At 56.9% G+C, this 26,237-nt stretch overlaps 2 protein-coding genes across 4 annotated transcripts in view; one reads left to right on the top strand and one right to left on the bottom strand.

Moving 5' to 3' along the window:
- C12H22orf23 (chromosome 12 C22orf23 homolog) lies at positions 1-7,808 on the top strand. 2 transcript variants are annotated; one of them, XM_044228598.1, is made up of 7 exons: positions 1-135; positions 465-576; positions 1,800-1,862; positions 5,538-5,720; positions 6,343-6,474; positions 6,672-6,772; positions 6,958-7,808. In XM_044228598.1, exons 2-7 carry the CDS (start codon positions 474-476, stop codon positions 7,027-7,029), a joined length of 654 nt encoding a protein of 217 aa, XP_044084533.1. In that variant the 5' UTR covers positions 1-135; positions 465-473; the 3' UTR covers positions 7,030-7,808. The 2 variants fall into 2 exon arrangements, with proteins under 2 accessions (XP_044084533.1, XP_044084534.1); XM_044228599.1 differs by lacking the exon at positions 1,800-1,862.
- MICALL1 (MICAL like 1) overlaps positions 7,617-26,237 on the bottom strand; it is a 27,812-nt gene continuing 9,191 nt past the window's right edge. For both annotated transcript variants that reach the window (XM_044228597.1, XM_044228596.1), the window contains exons 4-16: positions 25,424-25,512; positions 24,145-24,287; positions 21,875-22,320; positions 21,155-21,212; positions 19,912-20,303; positions 17,727-18,142; positions 15,502-15,636; positions 14,844-14,970; positions 14,616-14,706; positions 14,380-14,453; positions 11,833-11,947; positions 11,610-11,656; positions 7,617-10,440 (exon numbers count right to left, since the gene is read on the bottom strand). In XM_044228597.1, the coding sequence (XP_044084532.1) occupies positions 10,319-10,440; positions 11,610-11,656; positions 11,833-11,947; positions 14,380-14,453; positions 14,616-14,706; positions 14,844-14,970; positions 15,502-15,636; positions 17,727-18,142; positions 19,912-20,303; positions 21,155-21,212; positions 21,875-22,320; positions 24,145-24,287; positions 25,424-25,512 (2,255 nt within the window). In that variant the 3' untranslated portion in view covers positions 7,617-10,318. The remainder of the gene's footprint in view (positions 10,441-11,609; positions 11,657-11,832; positions 11,948-14,379; positions 14,454-14,615; positions 14,707-14,843; positions 14,971-15,501; positions 15,637-17,726; positions 18,143-19,911; positions 20,304-21,154; positions 21,213-21,874; positions 22,321-24,144; positions 24,288-25,423; positions 25,513-26,237) is intronic.

The following is a 26,237-nucleotide window of genomic DNA, read 5'->3' on the forward strand; positions in this document are numbered from 1 at the left end:
GCGGCTCTGGTCGCGGAGGTCTGCGAATATTTGTGCGGGGTCCAGGCACGGTGCCGCTGCGGAGCCGTGTTTACGGTCTCCGAAGCCCAGCCGCTCTCTGTGGCTGGGGGTAGCCAGCCGGGGTCTTACTTTAGGGTGAGGTTTCAATTTTGGCGTATACCCCGACCGGCACTGTCCAGACCACGGCTATCCTAACGCCCCCTTCCACCCGAGACCGCTTCCCTGCCGCAGGCGTCGGGTCAGGATGAGGTCTCCGTTCGTGTGGGGGGCGGTCTGCCTCTGTATTTGTTCGGGGTTGGGGGATCAGGCACTGTCGCGATACTGACGGCGACGTCACGATTCTCCTATGGCTCGACAGCCACCCACCCCACCCCCCGCCAGACTTTGGGTGGCGTTGTGGGGTGCGCGAGCAGAGCTTGGACCTGGGAGACAAGAGTTGTGCCGTTGCGTTTTTCCCTCCTCAGAGCCCTCCCATGGCTTCCCAGGAAAGGGTGGAGACGGTGACCAAAGGAACGGAGTTCTGGCGCTGCCCCAGGCCGGCCACTTACACCCCGGGCACCTGCGAGCTGCTCAGAGGTCAGTATTTGTAAAGGACAGAAGAGTGGTGGTAGCAGTTAACCCTCTGCAGCTTAGTTCTCCTTTACTTGACCTGCGGCTCAGCAATTGCTTTAGTCATTTTATAGGTAAAAAGCCTGGGGTTCAGAAAGGTTCAAGGATCCTACAACTTGCAAAACTCTTGTAGACCCCATAGACCACACCTTGAATTTTCCCAGGAAGCCAGGAAGCCTCCCCACTTGCCACCACCACAGTGGAGCCAACAGTTCCGCCCTTTCACAACTCCAAATACCTTTTCCTTCAATGGACGGCAAAACCTGTAGTCAGATGTTTAGTTCTTTCCCATTGGGTTAATAGTCATCTACCACTCTAGACCATGAACTCCATCAGAGCAGTGATTATGCCTGTTTGGGCTCACAACTGTAGCTCCAGCCCCTGGCACATGCTTAGTAAATATTACCCATTCATTCTTTCACTCAACAACAACAAAAAAATTTTTTTTAAGATTTTATTTATTTATTTGTCATAGAGAGAGAAGCGAGAGCAAGCACAGGCAGACAGAGTGGCAGGCAGAGGCAGAGGGAGAAGCAGGTTCCCTGCCAAGCAAGGAGCCCAATGCGGGACTCGATCCCAGGACGCTGGGATCATGACCTGAGCCGAAGGCAGCCGCTTAACCAACTGAGCCACCCAGGCATCCCAACAACAACAAAAATTTTAAACCCACTTAACGTGCTTTAGACATTGCTCTAAGTCCTGAGGATACAACAGTTAAAAAAAAAAAAAAAAAGAACAGCAAACATTCTTGCTGTCTCATAGAACTAACATTCTAGTAGGAGGGGTACAGTAAGTAAAATATGTAGAATTTCTTTTTTTTTAAGATTTTATTTATTTGTTTGACAGAGATCACAAGTAGTCAGAGAGGCAGGCAGAGAGGGAGGGGGAAGCAGGCTCCCTGCTGACCAGAGAGCCTGATGCAGAGCTCCATCAGGGCTCAATCCCAGGACCCTGAGATGATGACCTGAGCTGAAGGCAGAGGTTTAACTCACTGAGCCACCCATGTGCCTCAAGAATTTTGATGGTAATATGTGCTCCAGGAAAAGACAATAAAGCAGGAAAGGGAGAGAAGGAGTACTCAGGTGCAGAAAGGGGTTAGGGGATGATTCAGTTTTACACTGGCGTAGGATGAGATGAAGGGCTCTGCTTGTGGCTCGGGAGGCCTCATAGAGGTGCTTTTATCTTTGCAGTGATGATGAAGGAATCCAAACTGACTAACTTCCAACAGCGCCACATCATGGACACCATGAAAAGTAAGAGGCAGTCCACACAGGCTTCCTGGGCGGAGGGACTCCAGACCACACTTTCAATGCTCTTCCATACTAAGGGGTAGGGGGCCTCATTTTAAAAAGACCAAAGAAAGTGCGCCTGGGTGGCTCAGTCAGTTGAACATCCAACTCTTGGTTTTGGCTCAGGTCATGATCTCATGGGCTGTGAGATTGAGACCATGAAGGCTCTCATTCAACGGGAGTCAGCTTGAAGGATTCTCTCCTTCTGCCCCTTCTGTGCGTGCTCCCTCCCTCCCTCCCTCTCTCTCATTCTTTCTCTAAAAATAAATAAATAAATCTTTATTTATTTTTAAAAAGATTTTATTTATTTATTTACATTTATTTATTTATTTACAGAGAGTGATCATAAGTAGGCAGAGAGGGTGTGGGGAAGCAGGCTCCCTGCTGAGCAGGGAGCCCAAAGCAGGGCTCTATCCCAGGACCCTGAGATCATGACCTGAACCAAAGGCAAAGGCTTAACCCATTGAGCCTCCCAGATGCCCCAATAAATTAATCTTTAAAAAATAATAATAATAAATAAAAAGACCAAAAAAATGTGAATAGTATTTTTGACCCTTGCTCCTGGGGAATTGACCTTTTAGGATTTTAGCCTCTTCCCGGGACATGGGTCCTAGCACAACAGCAAGCCTCTTGCAGTCTGTCTATCTCTAGCCAGCCTTCCAAGAGATCACACAGCCCGATCAAGACGTGCTGCCCAGCCAAAACAGTCTCCACGTGGTCGTGGCTGCCATCTGTCCCTCCCCGTTACACACATCCCACAGGAGCTCTCCAGAGGAAAGCACTGTGTGTGTGTGTGTGTGTGTGTGTGTGTTACTCATAGTTTTATTCAGTCACAGCTTAGCTAGCAGAAGCAAAACACTTGGCAGAATTCCAGCATAGGAGGAATGTGCAAAGGCTGTCCGCACCTTGCCTTTGGCCACCCAACGTATTAGTTGTTTTGAAGGAAAACCAAACCATGGAAGTACATGAGTATGACAGCAAGGTGCTCATGAAGATCTTGAATCCTACCGTGCTTCCTGAGGTTCAACTGAATCAGCATTTAATGTATCAGAGACCTGTGATGTGGCCTTGAAGAGAGAGAATGTCAGAATCTTTTCTCTGAGTCTACCAGAAGCGATTGCCTTATGTGCCAGAGAACAAGCTCATGGGAGGGCACCAGAGCAGCCACAGCAGCAAAGGGAAGGGAGGGCCAGGGAGGCAAATATCGGCAGTTCAGGTCCAGCGGTGGCCAAGGCAGGCTCTGCCACACCAGCACAGGGGTCAGAGCCTCCTCGCTGGGGACAAGGACAGCTCAGGCTGTCAGAGCCTGGCGTGTTAACCCATGCCCAATCCATCACTCCCACCTCTGCACTCAGCAGTCCACGAATAATCTGGTGCACCCCGGCAGCATGACTACAAAGAGAAGGACCTAGAAATTCCACTAGATGTAAAGGAGATGAAGGACTATGTCCTTGTTCACCCCAGTACCACCAGCAGCCAGACGCTGGATATTTACTGAAGGACTGATTTCATTAGTGGAGAAACCAAGTTAAGGAACAGGTTTGCCAGACAGTTTTATTCTCCAAAGTTTTCTTTTTATGTATTTATTTATTTAGAAAGATTTATTTATTTATTTTAGAGAGAGTGGGGGGAGGGGCCGAAGGAGAGAATCTCAAGCTGACTCCACGCTCGGCATGGAGGCCGACACGGGGCTCGATGCCCAGACCCTGAGCTCACGACCCGGGACCAAAACCAAGAGTCAGACTCTCAGGCAACTGCCCCACCAAGGTTCCCCCTTAGTTTTCTTTTTTTAAAAACTTGCCTCCCACCATTGGTGTTGAGTTGGCTTTCTTCTGGAATCCCCTCTCTTTTTTTCTCCTCTTAACCAAATCCTACTTGTTGTTTTGAGGCTTCATTCAAGTTCTGTGGCAGGCCACAAATGCCCCCAAATTCCCAGAATTACTTGGGCTGTAATCATCTGCTGAGGCTGGGCCCGAGCAGGAGGCAGCACATGGCCCTGGGCATGTGGAAATAGCACGTGGAGGGAGCAGGAGGGACATTCTAGGAAGCACAGCATCTCTTCAGGGAAGAGTAGGAAAGGCGTGCTGGGGCTCTAGGTAGAGGCTCTGGGAAGGGGAAGGTTAGTGGGAAGTAATGGCGTCTCCAACCTTCCAGGCCCTCAGGACAGACACGTTGGCTCCTCTTTCTCTTTCTCCCAGACCCCACATCCAATCCATCTGCTTTGGTCTGCTTGACCTCCAAACAATTCCTGATTCTGACCACCTCTGCCCTTGGCCCCCACACTGTATTTTCATCATCAGCCAGAGGACCAGGTAACTTCCCTGCCCAAAACCCTCTGATGGCTTCCCACCTCAAAGGAAAAGCCAGTCTTTCCAGAGGCCTACAAGGCCCTATGCATCTCTTGCCCTCCCTGACCTCTGACCTCTACTCCCACTGTACCCCCGCCTTGCTCACTCCATTCCTGCCACCCTAGCTTCTTGACTGTTGCTCGGACACTCCAGACACCTTACCACCTCACAGCCTTTGCCCTAGCTATCCCTTCTGTCTAGAATGTTCTTCCCCAAGTATCTACACAGCAGAGCTACTCATCTCTGGGGTCTTCTCTCAAACGTTAGCCTCTTCGTGGGGGCCTTCCCTGCCTCCCCTATTGAAAACTGTAGGTGCCACTCTGACCTAGTCTGGGGACTAGACCATCCCTCTATGGTCACAGTCTGTGTGTTTCACCCATACCCCTGCAACCCCAAATGTAAGTGCCCCGAGGGCAGGACTTCGTCTTACTTTACTACTTTACCCCTGTGTCCGGGGCCTAGCACAGAGCAGATGCTCAGTACATCTTTGCTGAGTGGATGATAGAAGTTTGGAAAAGTTAGAAGAGGTAGTTGGGAGCCAGATTAAAGCAACAGGTGGGGCCTACTCTGAGCTGGGCATTGGGGCGATTGACAGGAGGGACCAGACAACCAGATAGGAGGTGACACACTTGGCTGGCCTGGGGGAGGAGCCCCAGACCTGGGCCAAGACCACTGGGATGGACAGGAGGAGGGACTGGTTTGTATTACCACCCAAACCATCCTTCCGCCTGTGGACCAAGCAGGTGTTGGGAATCCGTCTGTAGAAATAAATGCACCAGGATAGAGGCTTGATGCACAAGAATGTTTATTGCAGCATTGGTTTGAAGTAGTAAAAAAAAGGGGGGGGGAGGAACAGCTTGAATTTTCTGAAATTAGGAGGCTAGTTGAATAAAATAAATAATGTATTCATTCTAGAAACTAGTATATAGCTATAAAAATAAGTTATATATAAATGGAGTGATCTGGAAGTTTGTCCATGATAACTTGTTAAGAGTCTCTTACAGAAGGTAACACAGTAGGAGCCAGTGTTTGAAACACGGAGGTCACATACGCACATACATCTTTGAACATATTTGTATTAATGTCAGAAAGTCTGGAACAAGACCACCAAATTCTAACCACTGCTCACTGCAGGGTGGGGATGGGGAGTTGGAAGGCAGAAGGGAAGACCTCTATACTCTTCGACTTGCTGTAACAGGTGGTATCACTTTTATAATTTCACAAAAGGAAACCCAACCCAACGCAGGGGGATCCCCGCCCCCCACACCTCACCCAAACCTTCCTTCCCCAGGAGGAGACACTCTGCCCCTACAGTGCAGCCCGACGTCCAGCCAGAGGGTCTTGCCTTCCAAACAGCCAGCCTCAGCCATCTACCTGCCTCCCATCCTGGCGGCCCGGCCCCACCTCCGGCCTGCCGGCTTGTGCCAAGCCAACGGGGCCTACAGCCGGGAACCATTCAAGCCTCAAGCCACCCGTAAGTGAGAGGGCCTCGAGGGGGGCCGAAGGGCCCAGCAGCCCACGGGGCAGGCAAGCAGGTGTCTAAGGAAATTCTCTGCTGTTTATACGAATGTGCTTGAGCCTTGCCACGCCTTCGCTTGGGGTGTTCAGGGTCCAGGGGAAACCGGTTCGGTGATCCTTTTTTCTTTTCTGAGAACTCTGTAATGATTACCTGGAGGCCACCAGTCCCTGAGGAGCGTTTGGCTGTCTGGTCATGGCCACTGCTCTCTTAAGGTGACATAATCACTCCAATCCAGAGCTCCTCTGTATGCCAGCCTACTCCGTGGAGCCTTTGTCCCCCTTCCTGCTCAGCATCCGATGTAACTCCACGCAGCCTCTCCGCCCAGCCCGCCGTCACGGCAGGGGCGGTTTTCTCAGCCTCGCTCTGCACCAGAGCTGTGTGTGGGTTCTACCTTCGTTCTCCCAGCCTTCTTGCCTGGGACAAGGCAGGCCTGTCTTGACACAAGCTCAGGGGCTCCCAGGGTGGAAGGCGCCCGGTTTGCAGAAGCCCCCTCCATGTGGCCAAGGACCCGGGAGCAAAGCATGCCATGAATGGGGCGCCCTGCCCGCCTTAATGAGGCCATTTCTGGGTCCTGCAGGAGATCTGGACAAAGAGAAGCGAAGACTCCAAAATATTTTTGCTACCGGGAAGGACTCAGAGGAATGGAAAAGAAAGCCCCCTCCCGTGCGACAGGAGGACTCAGCCCCCGAGCTGGACCGCTTTGAAGAATGTAAGCCACTGAGGGGCCACTTACGCCAGAGTGGGGGGTGTGGAGGGGCCCCATCTTCAGCGGCCAGAGTGAGAAACACTGACCCCAGAACTGCTTCCTCTCCCCGAGAGAGGCAACCTGCTGCCCCCGCCACCTGTCCCAGGAGCCTGCGGGCTCCCTACTGCCCTGGACATGGACAACCCTTCTCCCCCATCTAGTGGTAAAGGAAATCCAGGAGAGGAAAGAATTCCTGGCTGGCATGGAGGCACTGGGACAGGGCAAACAGTACCGAGGGATCATCCTCACTGAGATCTCCCAGGTAGGAGAAGCAACAGGAAGGGGGTGGGGGAGGGCCCGCCATGAGCGTGCGGCAGGAGACGGGAGTGGATGAGACCGCCGGCACCCAGGTCGGGCCCAGGTCTGGGAGTCTTCTCTAGCCTCACATCAGCAGCGGCTCCTCAAGTTCCCTCCCTGATCCCCAGCTTTCCCTGATGTCGTTTGCAGAAACTACGGGAAATGGAAGACATTGACCACAAGAGGAGTGAGGACCTTAGGAAGGCTCTTGTCACCCCTTGACCTGTCTCTAGAGACAGGGGTAGGGTAGCCCATCCCGGACCACTGGAGCCTACCCCCTCGCCAAGCAGAGCCATCACCACCCCAAGTCAGCCCACCTACCCTGGCCTTCAGTCACATCAGATGGCTATGCAGCCCTGCCTTGGCCTAGGGGACCCTGGGCACACACGGCACTCTAGAAAATGGACCAGCCTCAGGGAATGGGCTCGTTCTCCTCAAGACTCTGCCCAGGGGGCCTGGGTCAGCTGGGCTACTGACCACAGTCACAGACACACACACATATGCACACACACACACACAACTTCGAGTCTTTCTCGGGGAAAGACCCCATACACAGTGAAGGCAAGGCCCAATCTCACCACCTTGGGCGTGTGTCCGAGGACATCCAACAGGCCTCTTCCTCCCTCCCCCAACGCCCACTGTGAGTCCTCCACATCCAGTTTTCAGACCTGCGTAATGAATATGACTCCTTCCTTTCTACCTGCCTTTAGGACCTACTTATCTGACTTCTCACAGCCTTAGGTAAATGTTTAACCACTATGATTAATTGGCCGGTAAGACATATTTAACATAGATCATGACATACACCATTCTGTTTTCAAAAGGATGGGCTTGTTTGTTCAAGGAGTTAGAATTTTTCAAGTACAGATGCCTTTTGGCTGTTTGTATATCTCAAGTGGAAATGAGAACCAACACTTCTCAGACACCCCACGGCCGGGGCACTGTGTCAAGGGCTGAATTTCACTTGGTTCATTCTCTCAATAAAACTGTGCGAAGACGGATCGCTCTCCCTGTGTGAAGCCTAAGGCTCCCCAAGACACTGTCACCGAGGTCACTCAGGGTAAGATGTTAGTTCTCAGGGTAAGATGTTAGTTCTCAGGCTTTCCAAGAACCCCAAAACCCACAGAAACACAAGGGTGGGCAAGAGCTAGACCAAAGGAGCCTGGCTTGGGAGCTCTGATCCCAGCCTGTGCACTGGGAGCCTGAGCAGGACCATGGCCTCAGCTCTCAAGGCTCAAGGGCGATGCCCTGCCTCAGAAGCCTTTGGAGGCACCACCGACCACACAAAGTCCTCACAGTCTTCTGACAACCACAAGCCCTGCACTCTCCAGGACTCTTGTCACTTTCCTGTCCCTATATATCAAAACAGTTTGGAAAATTCAACCAACACTTCCACCTGGAGGGATTCGTATAATCCTACAGGCCACATGACCCAAGTTTCCGGTGGCCGAAGAAAGATGGCTCCACAGCCTCAGACAGGTTAGCGGAAGGGGGAGCTCAAGGAAGGGCTGGCTCTGGAACATTTCTGTGAGAAGCCTGTGTCCACGTACCCTCCAGAATCTGAGCACAGAGGGTATACCATGATAAGGACAGCTGTCCTCCACCTCAAAGGCCCCCTCACGTAGCCCCGAAACAGCAAACTGGAGAACCCCAGGACACCTTTGGCCCATCCGTGACAACACAGCCTACCCTTGATTTAAATGCAGACTAGTTGCCAATATTTACAAATCACACACACACAATCTGGATTTCCAGCTTCTTTTGAAAAATGGAAAGGTCTAGCCACACTGGGCCCACATTCCCACAGGCTATGGTTGACTTAAGGAAGGAAGAACTTGCCCCTTAAGAGCTGGGACAGACAACCTCATTCACCTCAGTCCCCACTACCTGAGTCTCGGATACCAAGACAGCCTGACAGAGCCACCCCTCGGGTTACACCCAGCCTCGTCAGGTATGTGACGCACCAGGCCCCTAAAAGTCTTTGGAGTTGGTGACCAGCTTCTGATCAACAGGCATGTTTGGAAGGAGACCCCAGGGGCTGCGCAGGCACAGGAGCTGCCACTCCCGGCAGAGGAAGAGTCCTGCCCACCACCAGGCCCTGGGGGCCAAGGTCCCTGGCTGTGGATACCCCACTTGCCCCTCTCAGGCGACCAGAGATGCCTGACCACGGGACATTGCGGAGGCAGGGAAGAAGGCAGAGCCAGCTAAGGGCAAAGTGCCCAAGGCTCAGCGGCACTGACAACTGAGGTTGTCTCCATTTATTGTTGGTGAGGAAAATCCTCAGGAGTTAATACAGTGCGTACTTTCCCCAGAGGTGTGCTGAGGGAGGGGGCCCTAGAGCCGCCCCACAGAGCCCCAGAGATAGCTTATAGCAACAGTGCTTTGACTTGAGGGCTGCTGGACACAAGCCCGTTGTCCCCATAGGCTCCTCCTCTCCCATGGCCATCACAGTGCGGTGAGTGGCCATCAGTCCTTTGGGGGAACAAGTCGGGAGAGAATGGACAACAGTCAGGTGTGAGGAGACAGAAAGGTGACGACCGCACCCAGGAAGACACCCAAGATCAGCCCGGGGCGGCCGGGCAAGTCTGAAGGAGGAGTCAGACTACCGTGTGTTCCGTGAAGCACACAGCTCCCTCCGCTGATGCTTGGGGACCAGAACTGCCACTGGGGCCTGTCACCCAGAGGCCCTCTCTGGGGACTCAGCTCCGGGGCACCCACCCAGCTCCAACTCCTGGGAGGTGAGGTTTCCCACGGACCGAGGGGAGATGACAGAAGCACCTGCTAGAGGTCTGCGGGACAGAGGGAAGAATTTGTCCATCAGGCCCATTCGTGTCTGAGGACAGAGTAACAAGCTCAAACTTAATTAGACTTCATAAATAGAGCTCCGGAATGAGGAGAAACGGATTCGGGGCCACCTGCACTGGAAAGGAAAATAGGGACTCGGAGCCAGGGCTGGGGTGGGAAGAAGCCGGTGCGGCCAAGCCAGGCTTGCTGGCCTGCCAAGAGCAGCAGGGCCCTGAAGGCAGGAGACCTCGGCCAGAGGTCCACCACGGGCCGACCACATGGGCAGAAGGACCTTCGGGTCAGAACTCTGACTGCTAAGAATCCCGTCTGGACATGGTACAGAGGGGAAGAGGGACCCAGGGGCTGCCCGTCCTGACAGGTGGTGGGTAGGACGCAAGGCAGGGGTGCTACACCCCTGCTGCTCCCTGAACCCAGAGCCCTCTTGCTCCTTGGGTCCATCCCAGCATCTGGAATCATCAGAACCAGATCGAGCAGGGCTGACCCACAGCTGCCTGCAGCCCCGAGAAAAGGGAAGAAAATTCTTTGGCCCAGACCAGCCAGAGGAGCCTGAGGAGGGAGAGGCTGTCACCCAGAGGCCCCCCCTTCCCCTGGAGCCATCTTTCCCCAGGACTGATCCTGATGGGAAGCAGGGTGCCCCCCCAGCAGAGTACAGCTCCTCCTGTGTGTGCCAGGAGGAGGGGAAAGTCCCAGCTGGCTGCCCTGGCTGTTAGCTCTTATCCCCCGGGGACTTGCTCTTGGTATCCCGCTTGTTTCCTAGCAGCTTCAGCACCTTCATGGTCTTGAACTTCCCCTTCTTCTTGCCCTCGGGTTCAGCCTCCTTCTGGAACTCTGCAGAAGAGAAAGGGGCGCACTCAGCATGTGGGAAGGGGAGTACATCGGGGTGGGCCAGGAGCAGTGACGAAGGCCCAGCTCCATTCCTCCATCTCGTCTGGGGTCTTGGACATGTCACCTCAGCTTTGTGAACCTGCAGGATGGGGACTGCACCTCTGTCCCCGTGTTTTGGCAAGGATCCAGAAATAAACGACCATGAAAGCCACCTGGAGCTTGGAAGCACAGTACAGGTTTATCGTGAAAAGGCCCTGCTTCCCTAAGCCACTGTTCACAGCTCTGGGTGCCACAACATGGAGACACTGACAGAGCTGGAAGGAACCCCAAAAATTTCTGCCTCACCCCTAGTTTTCACGAGGCAGCTACGGGCGACTGTGGGCCTTTGGAATGGACTTAAGGCCAGCTGAGCTCTCTGCGGGGGCCAGGCCTGGGGTGAGGTGCCTTCCATGCGCCATCCCTAGACACTCAGCACCCCCCTGCAGCAGATGAGGGGCCAGAGCAGACGGACTCGAGTCCAGACCAAACCACATGGCCACAACATGAGTCCCTGATGGGACCAAGCTGAGAGCAGTCTCCTGACTCCCAGGCCAGTGCTCTGTTAGCTCTTCTGGGCACCGTCTCCAGTAGGCATGGCTATTTGGGCGCACAATTTTTTTTTTTTTTTAAGATTTATTTATTTGAAAACGAGAGAGAGAGAGAGAACGAGCATGCGCAAGCACCCAGAGTGGGGGGGGGGAGGGCAGAGGGAGAGAATCCCTAAGTAGACTCCCCGCTAAGCACAGAGCCAGACGCAGGGCTCGACCCACCACCATGAGAACATCACCAGAGCTGAAACCAGGAGTCAGAGGTTTCACTGACTCAGCCATCCAGGTGCCCCAGCCCACAAACTTCTCCAAGATCAGATGCAGATGTCAAGGAGGAACTCCTGGCTTTAGGCAACCGCCCTGGCACAGGGTTCCTCGCCCACTGAGCCCTCCCTCTAGCCCACTCTCTAAGCCCAGGCCACAGCACTGCTGGCTCTAGGCTGGCCTGCCTCGCCACACATGGCCCTCTCATCAAGAGAGAGGCCAAGAGCTTGCACATACCATCCCTGGAGCTCCCGCTCTGACCCTCTGCCCTGGCTGCCCTCCCAAGATTCAGGTGGACCAGAGAGCCAGGAGGGGCCTCACCTTTCCTCCTGATCATGGCTTCCAACATCTTATCTTCCTCCTCCTCCCTGAAATGAGAAAGGGAAGCCCGGTGTCCCCCAGGAGAAAGGACCGGATATTCCCTCAGTCCCTTCCAGCCCGAGTCCTTCCCACAAGTTAAGGGAGGGTGTGCTGGGATCGCTGAGCCCCTTCTGCAAGGACCCCCCGACTCCCCAGAGTGGGGGAGCCCCTCCCCCTCCCTCACCTCTGCCGGTCCTCATCCAGGCAGTTGACGATGGCATTGCGCTGCTCGATGAGAGCCATGAGCTCCTGCATCAGCACCTTCTCTCGGCCCCGGTCCTCCTCTGTCCAGTCCTTTTCTGCCCGAGGAGAAAAGTTGGGGAACTGAGCGAGGGGGAAACCCTCCTGCCTTCCCAGGAAGCCAGGGACCAACACCTGACTGCTTAGGTGGCTGTAGACCAACCAGCTCATGCTGAATCCTGCGAGGACAGGAAGGAAGGGACCACCTGGGGGTTGGTGATAAGTTTTGGGGGGAAATGAAGGTTAAGAGACCGAGGATACTAGGCTGCCTACTGAAAAACTCTTCAAGGGGGCTCCAGGAGGGCAAGCACAACACATGTTCTGCGAACAGAGACCAGCAGTGGCCAAAGAGGCTCCTGCTTCTGCTCATTCATTTATTGATTCAATGAATGTTCACTAGGTGGTTTCTTGGAGGAGGCAGGATTCAGGCCAGGCCTGCTGAGAGTCTCCAAGGGTGGGCTGGCCAGACGGGGCAGAGCTTGGGAGATAATAGGGGACCCCAAGGGTCTTTACGCAGTAGAAACAAGGTAACCCAAGATATATTGGAACCTTAATAAAATGCCATACAGGAAGGCATATTAGAGGAGACAGGACCCTGGGGGTGGTGAGCCCAGCAAGGGGGTGTCCTTGACGTATCCTATACCTGCTGCCCCACCAGCCTCCTCTCAAGACCCCTAGCTATCCCACGGGACCATCCAAGAGCCCACGTGCACCCTCATTTCCCTTTCACCCAGCCCACAGGCTCCCAGGGGAAGGGTGTCCACACCCAGCCTTCCCTCCACGCCATCTGCCACCATAGGCCTCCCTATCTTGAGCCCCCCCCAGTCCTGTTCCAATGTCCTTACACCTCACCTTGCCAGAGCTCGGGAGCAGGTGGCCCAGCACAGTTCTGGGGACAGCATGGGAGTCATCATCCCAATTCACATCCTTCGGCTACTTCCCAAATATGGGGCCCGGGGAGGTCCTATCCCTATACTATATGGGGAAACTGAGGCTCAGGAAAGTTAGGGCCTTAACCAGTGTCACACAGCAATGGTGGAGCCAGCCTTTAATCCTGGGTAGCCTGACAGCCCCAAGCTACAGCCCTTATGGTATCTTATGGGTCCCTAACCGACCTGGGGCCTTATAAACTAGCCTCACCATGCAAAAGCAACCCCAGGGACAGGATGACAAGCCCAGGACATGCGGCCATCACAGAGAAGGCTGGAGAAGCAACACAATAAACCCAGGGCCAGGCTGGCCTGGGGTACAGGGGACTGCACCAACTCCAGCCACATGGCGTCGCTGTGGCGCTCTCTGCATGGGGGCCGTGCCCGTCCTCCAGATGTGGGAATGACTCACAGGGGACAGTGGAATGGCTTCCAGAGACACTTCTACCTCCGGGTCTTATCCCGCCTCCCAAGTTCCCTAGTCAGTGAAGAGACAGGGCCACTGTCCCAGCAGGCAGGAGGGGCTGTGTGAGCTGGGATAGGCCAAGTCAGAGGCAGGGATGAGAAGCCCAGTGCCACCACCAATGGGCAAGACTCAACCTCTAATTCTCCATTTCCCCATCTGTGAAATGGATACAGTGAGACCCACTGTCCAGGCAGAGGAAGTAGTCAAAAGCCTGGTTCCTGTGGTCTCTCTGCCCAGCTGTGGCTCAACTACACATCAGGGCCACAGACCCCACCTTGGTCACGTAATAACCATCAACCACCAGCCCCTTGGGGGGCACCAGGTGTTGCCACATCCTCTATCTCCTGTTCCAGGAATTCCCTACAGGGTGGGTACCTTCGCCCTGTCTTACACCTGAAGCCACTAAGGCTCAGTGAGGCTAAGAAATCTGCCTAGCTCCCCCTTACCCCACCCCCACCCCGTCCCCTGCCTCCAACACATTTGTGGCGGAACCCCGCAGAACACGGGAGGATAGGACTCCACACCCAACCCCTAGAGCCGCAGCTCCACCATTCTGAGCCCATCCCGCCCTGTACCCCCAGAGTCCTTCTAAGCCACACTGTACATGGGATCCTTCCACCTTCTCTCCCACCACTGCTAAAGTCTGACTGCGCTCTGGCCTCATAGCCATGAACCCCGAGGTGCCTCTGCTGTCACTCATTTGGGGCAGCCTGGGGCCCTGGAGCCTGAAGGCTCTCCCCACTGGGGACCCATCTACCCCCAAGTTCCAAGAGAGGGAGAAGCCAAAACATGTCAGTCTGGTCCTGGGCCTGGCGCTCTCTGCAAGCCTGTCATCCCTGATGCCACAGGAGGCCACACCCCCACACTGGCCACGCTGTTCCTGCTCCTGCCATCATTCAAGCCTATTTATCACCTGCTATGACCCAGACAGCACCTTCTGGCCCTCTCCCCGCCGCGGGGCCCTGTTCCCAGAGCTGGCCTATGCGTCCCCATTGGGGTTCTGTCTCCTCCCCAGCCGCGAGGGTAAGAACTGGGCCCACTAGTGAATGTCACAGCCCCTGGCAGGTGCCAGAGGAGCGCGTGGCGCTACGCTCACCTGGCTTGTTAAGGAGGCACCGGAGCTCATACTCTACGTCCGCCTGGCGCTGCTCCAGGTTCTGCTGCTTGAAACTGGAGGGTGGGTACAGCCAGGTGTTAGCCCCGCCCCTCCGCGGAAGCCCCGCCCCCGACGCCCCGCCCCTCGCACGGCTTCCCTGCCCCATGCGGTCAGAGGAGGGAAGGCAGGAAAGATCTCCGTGCTGGGGAGCAGACGGCCCAGGGGTCTGCACTCACACATAGATGAGCTCGGACTCCCGCCGCACCAGCAGATGCTTCTCGTGGATGAGCTTGAACCAGTCCACCAGCATGTCATCCTCGCGGCCCTCTGGAAGCCAGAAGCCCACTGAGGCCAGGGCTGGCAGGACTTGCAGCCCTCAAAGGAGCCCCCGGTGGAGGGAAGGTTCCGCCCCCCCAAGACTCCTCCCCCCCACCAGGCCCTCCCAGCAGCTCCCCACACCACACCGTTCACTCCGCCCCGCAGCTTCTCCTCCAGTAGGACTCCACGGTGTTCCAGGGCATCCAGCTGGCGCTCGATCGTGTCCATCTCTCCGTGGATGTCCTCCTCGGGGATGTACTGGTCGGCCTGGACCTGCCCGACAACGCCCCGGTCACCGGAAGAACGACCCATCTCTCCCACCTGCCCGCTGCCAGGAGTTTTGCCATTCTTCGGGCCAGCACTGGCCTGCCCATTCCCACACCCCAGCACGGCCAGGTGCAGGACCCCTGTGCGGGGAAGGGCCACTGTAGAGAGCACCCCAACCCCTCCAGGCCCCTGGCCCCAGCCCAGAAAGGCACACCCAGAGGGAGGATCAACCTTCTGCCTCCTGTGGCATCCCCTCCCCCTCCTCTGCCATTCCATAAATGATATCACTGGAGAACACTCTAATCTGTTTAACTCAAAGTGTATCATGTGAGTGCTTTGATGCGTGAACTATTATTAGTAACAAGTGAAATGTCAGTCTGCTCAAAATCCCCCTGGCTGCAAGTTAAATCCTCCCTTTGGGCCCCCCAAGGGCCCCTCTCTGCAGCCCCGGAGGACAACTGCCCAGACAGCCCATCCTCTCACGAGTCCCACAGGACACCTGAGGCAGCCGAGCGCCTGCAGACTGCCGGCCAGTACCTTACGCTTGATGAGCGGGAAGCCGTGTCCTGGGGCCGGCGGCCTGGCCGGCTTGGATCCCTTGGTGGTCTTCTTTGTGGTTGGGGATGCTGTGGGTGATGCCTTCCGGTTAAAAGGGTTCTCCTTGCAGGAAGACTAAAGGCAGGGAGAATGGCAAAGGAGAAGTCTGGTGAGGGGGCAGTGAGACACCCCCACCCCCGCCCGGGCAGCCTGACTACATGGGACTGGGGCCCGGTGCCTAGGAGGAAGCAGCCCAGGCAGAGAGAGAGAGAGAGAGACCCTCCCAGCACTCCGTCTCTGGTCCACTGGGGCATTCGACAAACATCTCCATTTCCAAGGACCTCCCACCTCCCGTCCTACACTGGATCCCTTTAGATATTCTTGTTCTCCCAACCCCTCTGCAAAACGGGTATTGTAATGCCCATTTTATAGCTGAGTATACTCAAGTCCAGAGAGGTTAATTAATTGGTTCAAGGTCATGCACTTCCTAAGGGCCCAAGCTAGGGCCAGGACAGCCATCTAGTACCAGAGGCAGTGGTCAGGACGTGGAGTTTAGGGCCAGACAGTTACACTCGCTCTCTCAGGCCTCACAACCACCCCTCTCAAGCAGGGACTCTCAGGCTCAGGGAGAGAAAGGAAGCTCCTGGCCTGGATCACCCTGCCAGGAAGTATGACAGCGGTATCCCACCTTCCATCTGGCCAGGAGATGGAGGAAAAGAGTAGCTTCCTTCCTTCCTGTCCAGGAAACACCCCTCCCCTCTGTCTTCCCCCCACCGCAAGCCCCACCCCCCAGCCCTGCTTCAGTCCAGCTTTCCGCAGAGACCCCGCCCCTCTGAGGCAAGCACGGCCAGATAGCCCCAGCCCTGGGACTGGGCCTCGCTGCCACACGGGCAAAATGTCCTCCAATGGCATTTTCCAGCTCGTCCGACACAGAGATGTGGTGATGGGCCCCAAGGAAAGGTCTCACTCAAGGCCAGCAGTGCTCCCAGGAGTGTTCACCCAACCTTCTCCCAGGCAGGTGAGGGAGGCTGGTGGAGCCCTGCTCACCTCCCCCGCACCAGCCCATGGAAAGAATCCTTCAGGCTGGCAGTGGCTGCCCTGGGGTTTCTGAAGCAGAAGTACGAGGGCCCGAGTCCAGGCAGGGCAGGGAGACAGAGGCTGGTTCCCACAGGGCAGCACCCATAGGGGCCCCAGCACGGTATTAAACAGACAGAGATCCCCAAGGTCCCCAAGGGTTCTCAGCCTTTCACCACAGACTCTGTCAAGCCACCCAGGACACACACCCAGGACAGAAAGATGATGTTTAAAAGTCGCTGCCTGACGGTAGAGGGCAGGTGTCCAAAGTTGACCTCTTGCCCCACCTGCCACCACCAGGGAACCCTGGGCCTCCTCAGAGCAGGCTGAGGCCCCCAGAAGGGCCAGGACCTTCTCAAGGCCACACAGCAGGCGGGTGGCGGAGCTGGACAGGAGGCTGCAGGCCAGGCCGGGGCAAGGGAGACGTCTGAAAGGTGCACAGGTAGGAGCTAGACCCATAGCTCAGCCTGCTCCCCAGACTGATCCCCTGTCAGGTCCATCAGCCCGTGACTACGGCCACCCCACCTGAGCTGGGCCGCAGGAGCCCTGGGCCCTCAAGGGCTGCAGAGCGTGCACAGATGCAGACAACCAGTACCTGGTGGCCCAAAAGGACTGTGGCTACAAGAGAGGCCCTTGGGAACCAGACGCCCAGAGGAGTGTCCTGACCCCTGACGACCCCCGGTTCCTGGCACGGGACTGAGAAGCAATGACACAAAGAGCCACAAAGGTCACCTGGAGAACAAGCTCCTTGAGATGGGTGCCCCAGTCCCCTCTGCCCCCAAGAGGAGATGGAGTGCCAGGAGGCCTGGGTGGAGTGGGGGGCTCTGGCATAAACAGGCCTCGTGAACAGAGAGGTGGACAGAAGGATGTGGAGTTGGATGGGGGCTGGGGGACTGGATCCCCGACGGGCACATATGTGGGATGGGCAAGTAAACAGGGGACCAGGTGCCTCACTATATAAAGGGTTCAGCAGGTGGACGGGTGACTCGATGGGTAGGAGGACGGACGGATGACTGCGTGCCTCAGTGAGTGGAGCCACAAATGGGCAGAAAGACACAGCCAAGTCAGACGCCAGCCAAGACGGAAGACCCTGGACATTCCCGCCCTGAGACCAGACAGGCCAGCGGCTCTTAGCAAGGGGGAGGACTCACCTTTACTTGGAGCTGCGGGGACGAGGTTCCCGGGGAAGGCACGGGGCTCTTGTCTCCAACCAGCAAGAGAGGGGTGGGGGCCGCGCCACTGCAGGGCTTGGCGGGCTGGGGACCCGGGCTGCCCCTCGTGCCGGGGGCGAGGCCAGGGCCAGCCTGAGGTATCTGGTCTGCGCTGGGCTGCACCAGTTCCCCAGAGGAGGACAGGGAGGAGTGGGTGGAGAGGCTGGCAGAGGTCCCAGGGGTGGCGGGGGCATGGACTGCAGGCTCTGAGGAGCTCTTGGGCACAGCTGGTGGCTCCAGAAGCTCCCCAGAGGGGGTCTGGCTGGAGCTCTCAGAGGACAGGCTCTCCACGCTGAGGGCCGGTGACGGGGTCGCGGAAGGCGGCTCTGAGTGTGACAGGTGGGCGGTGTGCAGAGCTGAACGAACAAGTAAGCATGTGAGCGCCCCGCAAGGAGGCACAGCCTCACCTACCGCCCTCCCCTCTCCGCAGAGAGTTTCCATGTGCCCACAGGCTGAGGCCCAGAGAACAGCGAGGGCATGACAGGACCAAGGTCAGCAGCCGCCAAATCATCAGCCTTCGGCCCCCACACTTCGGGACCCGGGGCGCCACCTCGGGGCACGTCTGTAGTCCTGGGTTCCCTCCCTGCCTCCATTTCCCCTCCCGTGTCTGATCTGATCCAATGCCAAACCCAGTGGAGGAGGCGAGGCTGCAGGGGAGGGGAGGACACACAGAGTCCGGGCTGGCCCGTCCTGGGCCTCGGCCTGGCAGGACAGGGGAGGAACCGGAAGGCCTTGAAGCAGCCCCCGGACCTGGCCGGGCGCCGCCCTATGCTGCTTTGATCCTGTGGGCGACGGAGACACCATGCTTCGAAGCCTTGCTGTCTGTGTTTTCCAGATGAGGCAGCAGGCTCAGAGGGCAGGCACTCGGCCGGCCGGGAAGGGCTGGGGCAGACACAGCCCCGTGGGACTCGTTACTCGGCGTCCCGCAGCTGCCCACCCACCGTAGCTACAAGACCCCGGGGTTCCAGCAGGGGCCACCTGAGCACCTGCTTCCAGGCATCTCTCATGTGCTCTCAGACCCCCTGTCCCAGGGGCTCCCGCTGAGGTCCTGGAGGCGGCCGTACACCAGCCATGATGGAAGGTGACCAGCCCTGAGGCCTAAGAAGCCCCCAGGATGGTGACAGACAAAACCTACAACAAGGGGCGCCTGGGTGGCTCAATCAGTGAGCATCTGACTGTTGATTTCGGCTCAGGTCCTGACCTCAGGCTGATAGGATCGAGCTCCGCATCCGGCTCCAGGCTCAGGAGGGAGGCTGCTTCTCTCTCTGCCCCTCCCCCCACCTCTCTCGCTCTTTCTTTCTTTCCCTGTCTCTCTCTCTCAAATAGATAAATAAATCTTTTTTTTTTTATGATTTTTCTTTTAAGATTTTCTTTATTTACTTGAGAGTGAGAAAGTGAGAGAGAGCATGAGAGGGGAGAAGGTCAGAGGGAGAAGCAGACTCCCCACGGAGGTGAGAGCCCGATGCGGGACTCAATCCCAGGACTCTGGGACCGTGACCTGAGCCAAAGACAGTTGCTTAACCCTCGCAGCCATCCAGGCACCCAGATAAATAAATCTTTAAAAAAAAAAGAACCACACAGAGCCTGGATGAGAGGGCATGGTAGGTGGAGGGAGGCACAGCGCCCCGAGGCTGACTCGCCACCAACGTCCTCCAGATGGGGACGCTGAAGGCCAAGAGAGGAAAGGAGCTGCTCAAGGTCACACACAGTCAGGTCATGGCCCATGGTGCCCGGCGACAGGAGGGTAGTGACTGAAGCAAACGGTGGCAGTGCTGAGCCCCTCAGCCGTGGGACACACACTGGATCCTCACGCCTCACTGTGAGGAGGGCTACGGAGGGCTGGGAGTGCAGAGTGTGGAGCCCCCGGCCTCCTTCCTGTCCTGTCGAATCCAGCGCTCCGTGGCCTCGGGCAAATCCCCTGCCCTCTCTGGGCCTGCTTCTTCACCCACGAGGCAGGTGCATGCTACCCAGCCCGCAGGTGTGCTCTTGAATTAGCTGAGAGGACCCACGTGGCACCTGACCTGGCAGGACCCCCCACCACCACACAGCCGTCCCCAGCCCAGGGCTGACCCCGGCCCCCCCAGCCCAGCGCTTCGTCAGGAAAGCTCCAGGAGATGGCACTCACCGAGCGGGGATGCGCTGGGTGCACGGGGCGCGGGGCGCTTCTTCGTCTTGGGGCTGCTGGTGGGGGTGATGCCATACCAGGGGTGCAGGGACTTGGGGGTGACCTCCGCCGAGTGGGCCAGGGCAGGGCCTGCGGCCGGACTGGGTGCCGCTGGGGACTCCTCCTCCTCCTCCTCCTCCTCAAAGGGGTTGTAGGGTTTGGGGTCCGGGCCCGCTGTCACCTGGCTCTGCTCCTCCTGGCCCTGGCTCTCCTCCATGCCACCATTCTCCAGCCGCCTGCCTTCCCGGCTCGGAGGTCCAGGACTGCTGCTCGGGGGGAGGGGGGCTGGCTTCTTCCTGGGCTCTGCCTGCACCAGTGTGATCCATGGGGGGTCTTTTCTGGGGGCTGGTGTCCTGGAGGGAGGTGGGAAGAGGCAGACACCATTGGTCGGGGGGGAGGCGGGCAGCCTCCTCCTGTCCCTGGATAGTTTTAAGTCCATTTCAAAGAAAGTGAATGAGAAACTGCCCGCGTCTCCCCGAGTCCAGTGGGGTCAGTCTGGGCTCAAGGCTAAAGTGGACTGTTACGGTCACAACCCAGCGGGGCCCTGTAAGGCCCAGAGAGAGTGAACCCTCAGCCCCCATGAGCCCGGCCCAGGAAAGGAGGCACAGGGGCTCTCTGTGTGAGGCTGAGAAAGTCACCTGTCCCCTCACCATTGCCATTCACTGGGACAGGAATCTTCACAAGGGTTAGTGCTGATAGAGCGTTAACTAGTGCCACAGCTGGAGCCCACCCTCCCCCTCAGAGACCACACAGGGGAAGAACAGCTCCAGAACAGCTGGAAACAGCTGTCCACGTGCAGGGTCCCAGGCTAGAGGGCCTGGGCCAGGCACACAGCAGATGGAGCTTTTCGGGGTCTTTCTAGACTCAGCTGCCAGTTCTCACAACAGCTCCTCGAGGGAGGCCTAGGTGTCCCGTGTCACAGAGCAGCGGGGACAGGGAGAGGTCAAGGGGCTCCAGGGGGCCTGTCTCTACCAGCACTACTCCCCACAGGAGTGGGGACTCCAAGGGGGCCTCGGGGAAGGAGATGTGGGCACAGCACTCAGCCCTGCTGTCACCCGCCCAGAATGAGCTTTGCACGACCTTGGGACGGTGTGCTGGTGAGTCAGGTGCCCACGGAAGCCTTGCCCACCCGCCAGACGCCAGGGGCACCCCCATGCCCAGCACAAGGCCCCCATCACGGGAAATCCTCTCCGAGCCAGCCTACCTTTCAGACAGCTTGGGTGTCCCTCTCGGCTTGGGGACCGGGGGTTCGTGCAACCTTCCTAGATGGGAAAGGAGAGTGAGACAGGCCTTCTTCATGGGCGGCTGCGGGCACCAGCGAGCCGTGGTGTGCCCTCCCTTTCTACCGGCAGAGCCCGGATTCCAGGTGGCCGTGGCGAACTCCCCTCCCACCTTGTACCTCCCAGCACTTGGGGCGATTAGATAAGCACAAAAGGTGACAGGTAATGGTCACGTGCGCAAGGCCAGGAGACCCGGACACCCCATAGGCATTTCAGCCCAGAAAGGGAACCCAAGTGTCCCTTGGACACTTCCCCAACGTGGACAGGAAACACTGCCTGAACTCAGCCCAGCCCCAGTGTCACCTCCTGCTCAAAGCCTCCCCTGACCCCCCGAGTGTCCTCCGTGAAACCCACAGTAGCCTCTGCTTCCCCTGTCTTAACAGACTTCCACATTCTATGGACATCCCTGTCTGTGCTTGTCTCCCCGCTAAGACTGGCAGGGCCTTGAAGGCACAAACAGGCCTGAACAGAATCTGTCCCCAGGGCCCAGCTCGGGCCTGGGCTCAGAGCAGTCCCCCCTCCCCGGCGTGTATGGACTGAACAAGGCTCAGAGAACACGGACACACAGATACTCCCAACCACACACACATTTAAACACGAGACGCACCCCAGCGAGTGCCCCCCCACCTCAGACCCGTGCTCACCATTCACTAGGCCGCTGCTGCCGCCCTGCTCCGCCAAGTTCTCGTGCTGCAGGCTGGACCGGGGCCGGGGCGTAGGGGGTGTCAGGGCTGGGCCCTCTGGGGCCTTCCTCGGGGCAGGCGTGGGGCGGCCGGCTGGGGAGCTGCCCAGCTCCTGTGCTTTGCTTGGAAGCCGGGGCTTGGTGGGGATCTGGGGCCGGGCCTCAGGGCTGGCCTTGGGGACATCTGCCTCAGCCCCTGCGGGCGCACTACGACCCACACCGCCTCCGTCCACATCCTTGACCTCTTCTGCAAGTTGCTGCTGCTTTGGCTGCAGAGGGGGCCCGGACGTGGCCCCTGACCGCCCCCCGGGGCCCAGCCTGGCACAGTGCTCTGCGCACATGAAGGTGCCTTCCTCAGGCCCACTTTTGTAAGCCCCAGGGAGCAGGGTGCTGGAGCACTGCCGACACCTGCCCGGGAGAAGGTGGGGAGGGGGCTTCAACCGCGCGGGACACTGGCTCCTCCTCCCCAAGGAGTCACGGCTGTTCCCACCCACCCTCCTCCAGCCCAGATCCTGCACCCGGGCCTTCCCACAGGAGGAGGCAAATGTAACTGCCAGAAGTACAGAACAATAAAATCACATGAAATCAAGCAACATAAATTGTGAAACAGCCTCTGGTTTGTGCTGCAAGAGGAAGCAAAGGTTTGCCCCTGCGCAGGAGGACGAGCCAGTGCTGAGGCGGTCGGCCGCCGGCAGCTCAGGTTGTCAACCAAGCAAGGCGTTTTGGTGTTGTTTTATATGAAATAGAATGTCTTGCACAAGAAAGAATATGCTGTTTTTCCAGGAAATTCTAATTCCTGTTGTGTGTCTGTTTCCACGAGGCCTTATTCCAGTCTGTATTCACAACTGCTCATAGGGTCCAAGGCATTTTTTTACTGGGGGGTCCCTGGAAAAAGTCCTTAAAACGCTGTCCTCGTGGCCAGATGTCAGTGTGTTAGTACAATGGTGCCCCTGCTTGGGCTGTGACCCCTCAGGTCTGCAGTCAGGCCCCTGGGGTTCCAGGCCTGGCCACCCTGCTCTCACACCCACACCGACAGACACACACTGACACCCACAGACACCCCCCCACACAGACACAGACAGACACACAGACACACACTAACCCACAATCTAATGCATGTTGGAACTCAGTTGCTGGCTTCCCTTGACTATTTCTTTTCTTTTCTCTTCTTTTCTTTTCTTTTTTAAAGATTTTATTTATTTGACAGAGAGAGACACAGCGAGAGAAGGAACACAAACAGGGGGAGCAGCAGAGAGAGAGGGAGAAGCAGGCTTCCCGCGGAGCAGGGAGCCCGATGCAGGGCTCAATCCCAGGACCCTGGGATCATGACCTGAGCCGAAGACAGACACTTAACAACTGAGCTACCCAGGCGCCCCAACTATTTATTTTCTGATTGCTTTTTCGCAACACATAAAATGTTTTCAGGGGCGCATTAGTTAAGTGTCTGCTTTCGGCTCAGGTCAGGATCCCGGGAACCCTGCACGGGGCTCCCCGCTCAGTGGGGAACCTGCTTCTCCTCCCTGTCACTGCCCCGTGCTCCTGCTCTCTCACACTCTCCCTCTTGCTCACGCTCTCTCTCTCAAAGAAATAAAATCTCTTATAAAAATGTTTTCAGGGGCTTCTGGGTGGCTCAGTGGGTTAAAGCCTCTGCCTTCAGGGTCCTGGGATCAAGCCCCGCATCGGGCTCTCTGCTCAGCGGGGAGCCTGCTTACCGCCCCCCTCTCTCTGCCTGCTTCTCTGCCTACTTGTGATCTCCGTCTGTCAAATAAATAAATAAAATCTTTAAAAAAAATGTTTTCAGACATGTTCTAAGTTATTTGTCTTTTCTCTGTCTCTCATTCCATTTTCTTTAAACCTGGCTTCTTCTGGGAGCCACACATGGAAAGCAAGCTGTTATTTTAATTTTTTAAAAAAATCCTTTCTATTTTCAAGGACTTCTAAAGCAGCTCCTTAATCTCATGAGGTCATTCGCCTCAGAGAGCTTTGGGCAGGAGGTAGAACCCCTGAGCTCAGCTCCTCTGATCCCACGACTGATGAGGCTTCTCCCCTCACTAAGCCTCAGTTGGATCATCAGTAAAATGGGTTGATAAGCAAGATGCTCTGGCAGGAAGGGCCCTGTAGTGTGCCTGGCAGACTGTGATGCTGAGTCCACAGAAGCTCCCTTCCTTGGTAGTAGGGTGTTAGGTGGGGCTCGCCCCCCATCCTGCCCACCCTGCTCCCGCAGCCACTCACCGGAAGCAGTGGCGGTGGTAGAGCTTGCCCTCGACCAGGGAGCGCTGGACCAGGTGCACATGCTGCTGGCAGGCGGCGCATGTGCTGCTGGGGGTCCGCTGGGCACCTTGCTCAGACAGGCTGCCCGACGACAGCTCCTCGCCCTGCAGGGAACGGGGTGAGCAGAGGGGCGTGGGGCTGTGCTCACCAAGCTCCCTGCTCTAGAACAGCCCCCACCCCCTCTAGCACCCACTCTCCCCCGAGTGCACACGAGCTCCACGGTGCTAATGCACGTCACCGGAGCCCCAGGGCCGCAGAGGAAGGGACGCGGTCGCCACTTTGCGGATGAGGAAACTGAAGCCCAGAGCAGAGGGGAAAGACTTGCTCAAGGTCACTGAGTCAGAATGGAAACAAAAGTCCTGACTTCCAGTTTCTGGGGCGCTCTCTGCCAGAGACGGCTCCTGGCTGTATAACCTCCCTGCCCCTCGGCCATCCCTGCAGGATCCCTGCAGGTCGTCGGCCCCTGACGGGTGACCTCCTTTTACGCCCACCTCATCTGCCTTCTCTGTCTCCCCTCCTAGAGCTGCGGTGGGTTTAAATCCCAGGTTCTCCACTTCCAAGCTCTGTGACCCAGAGCAAGCTGCTCACATCTCTGGACCTTAGGTTCCCACCTGCCGGTGAACTCCTCTGACCCCTGCCTGTGTCAGCCCCACGTCACTGGGCACCCACACTGGCCAGGCTCCCCCGCCCTCAGGAGCTCCTCCAGCAAGGACAAGCGGGGGAGCAGGTGGGAAAAGCCCTCTGCGCCCTGCAACGTGCTACCCCGATATGAAGGGCTGGAGTCTGTCCTCTCAGCATCTTGGGGCGGGGCACTGGCCTTAGACAAATGACTCTCGGGATTCTCATCTCTCTCTCAGGACTCCTACCGCCCACCTCCCAGGGTTGTTGAGAGGACAGAACAGAATCATACTGGGAAGCTGAAAGCTCTGTGTGCACAGGAATCAAGGGGAATATTTGCTACATTCTATGCGTAAATCCGGTCAAGGCCAGGGTGACAAAGTCAATGCGAGAGACTGTCCAATGCCCCCCTTCCCAGGCCTGGAAGCTCCTGATCTCACCCCAAACCCTGGAGAAAGAATGGAGCCCCCTGCCCACAGAATGGGCCGGAATCTGGCCCATGTCCCCTCAGCCACCCTTGCCACTGAGGCTCTACTTCCGAAGCCAAGGGGAAAGGACCTAGAATGAACATTACAAGGGTACCCACACAGCCTGCCCCTGCAGCCCCTGGGCACCTGCCTACCTGAGCCCTGTCTCCTGGTTCTGCTGGAGTAGGTGCTTCGGAGGGCAGGGAGGAGGGTGCCTGGGCCTTTCTAGGTGATGAGACACCAGCTGCCAAGAAACAGGAAAGAGACCCTAAGAAAGGTGGAGACCCCCGGGCCCAGAAGGCCCCCAGCCAGCCTACCACTTGAACTCCACAGCTATGGCTTTTGGGGAGAGCACTCAACAGCCGGGACCAGACCTGGCTCCCCGCTCCTCACAGGGCAGGAGACAACTCCCCTTCCAAGCCGAGCACCAAGGGCAGGCTGCTTAACCTCCCCGAGCCTCCACAAAGTAGGGCCGTGACTCCAGCCACACAGGAGCGATGGAAAGGCTGAGGCCAACAGTACAGTCATGGAAGGAGATGCCCAGCATGTGGCAGGACCAGCAGCTTCCTTCCCACCAGCGTAAGGGGATGGGAGGGAAGGCAAAGAGAGAAACCGCGTGGTGCTGGCCAGAAGGTTCGGGAAAACAGGCTGGTGTGGCTGCTCTACCTCACAGCAGAAGAAACTCAGCCACCCCAGCCCATGAGCCCCCTCGGAGACCCCACTCACTCCCTTATTACTTCAGCAAATATTCACGCAGCACCTCCTGTGTCCCCAGTGATCAAACTAAAAAATGAAAATCCAGAAAGCCATATACCCCAATATTACTGTTCGATGATTTTAGGAATAAAATCCAAGTTCCCTACTGTCTTCTAAAATATCATTTACCAAACTAGTTAGTGGACCCTGAAATCCATTTAGTGGTTACAAGCAACACATTTAGAAGGCGAAATAGAAAATATCTTCACGCAT

Source organism: Neovison vison, chromosome 12 (genome assembly GCF_020171115.1).
Source record: "Neovison vison isolate M4711 chromosome 12, ASM_NN_V1, whole genome shotgun sequence".
Taxonomy (NCBI): Eukaryota; Metazoa; Chordata; class Mammalia; order Carnivora; family Mustelidae; genus Neogale; species Neogale vison.

What these genes read in the sequence shown, in the direction of transcription:
- C12H22orf23 (XM_044228598.1), top strand. Translation starts at nt 474, where the DNA reads ATGGCTTCCCAGGAAAGGGTGGAGACGGTGACCAAAGGAACGGAGTTC. An exon ending in CACCTGCGAGCTGCTCAGAG is followed by an intron (nt 577 to 1,799) that starts GTCAGTATTTGT and finishes TTATCTTTGCAG; the next exon opens with TGATGATGAAGGAATCCAAA. An exon ending in CATCATGGACACCATGAAAA is followed by an intron (nt 1,863 to 5,537) that starts GTAAGAGGCAGT and finishes TTCCTTCCCCAG; the next exon opens with GAGGAGACACTCTGCCCCTA.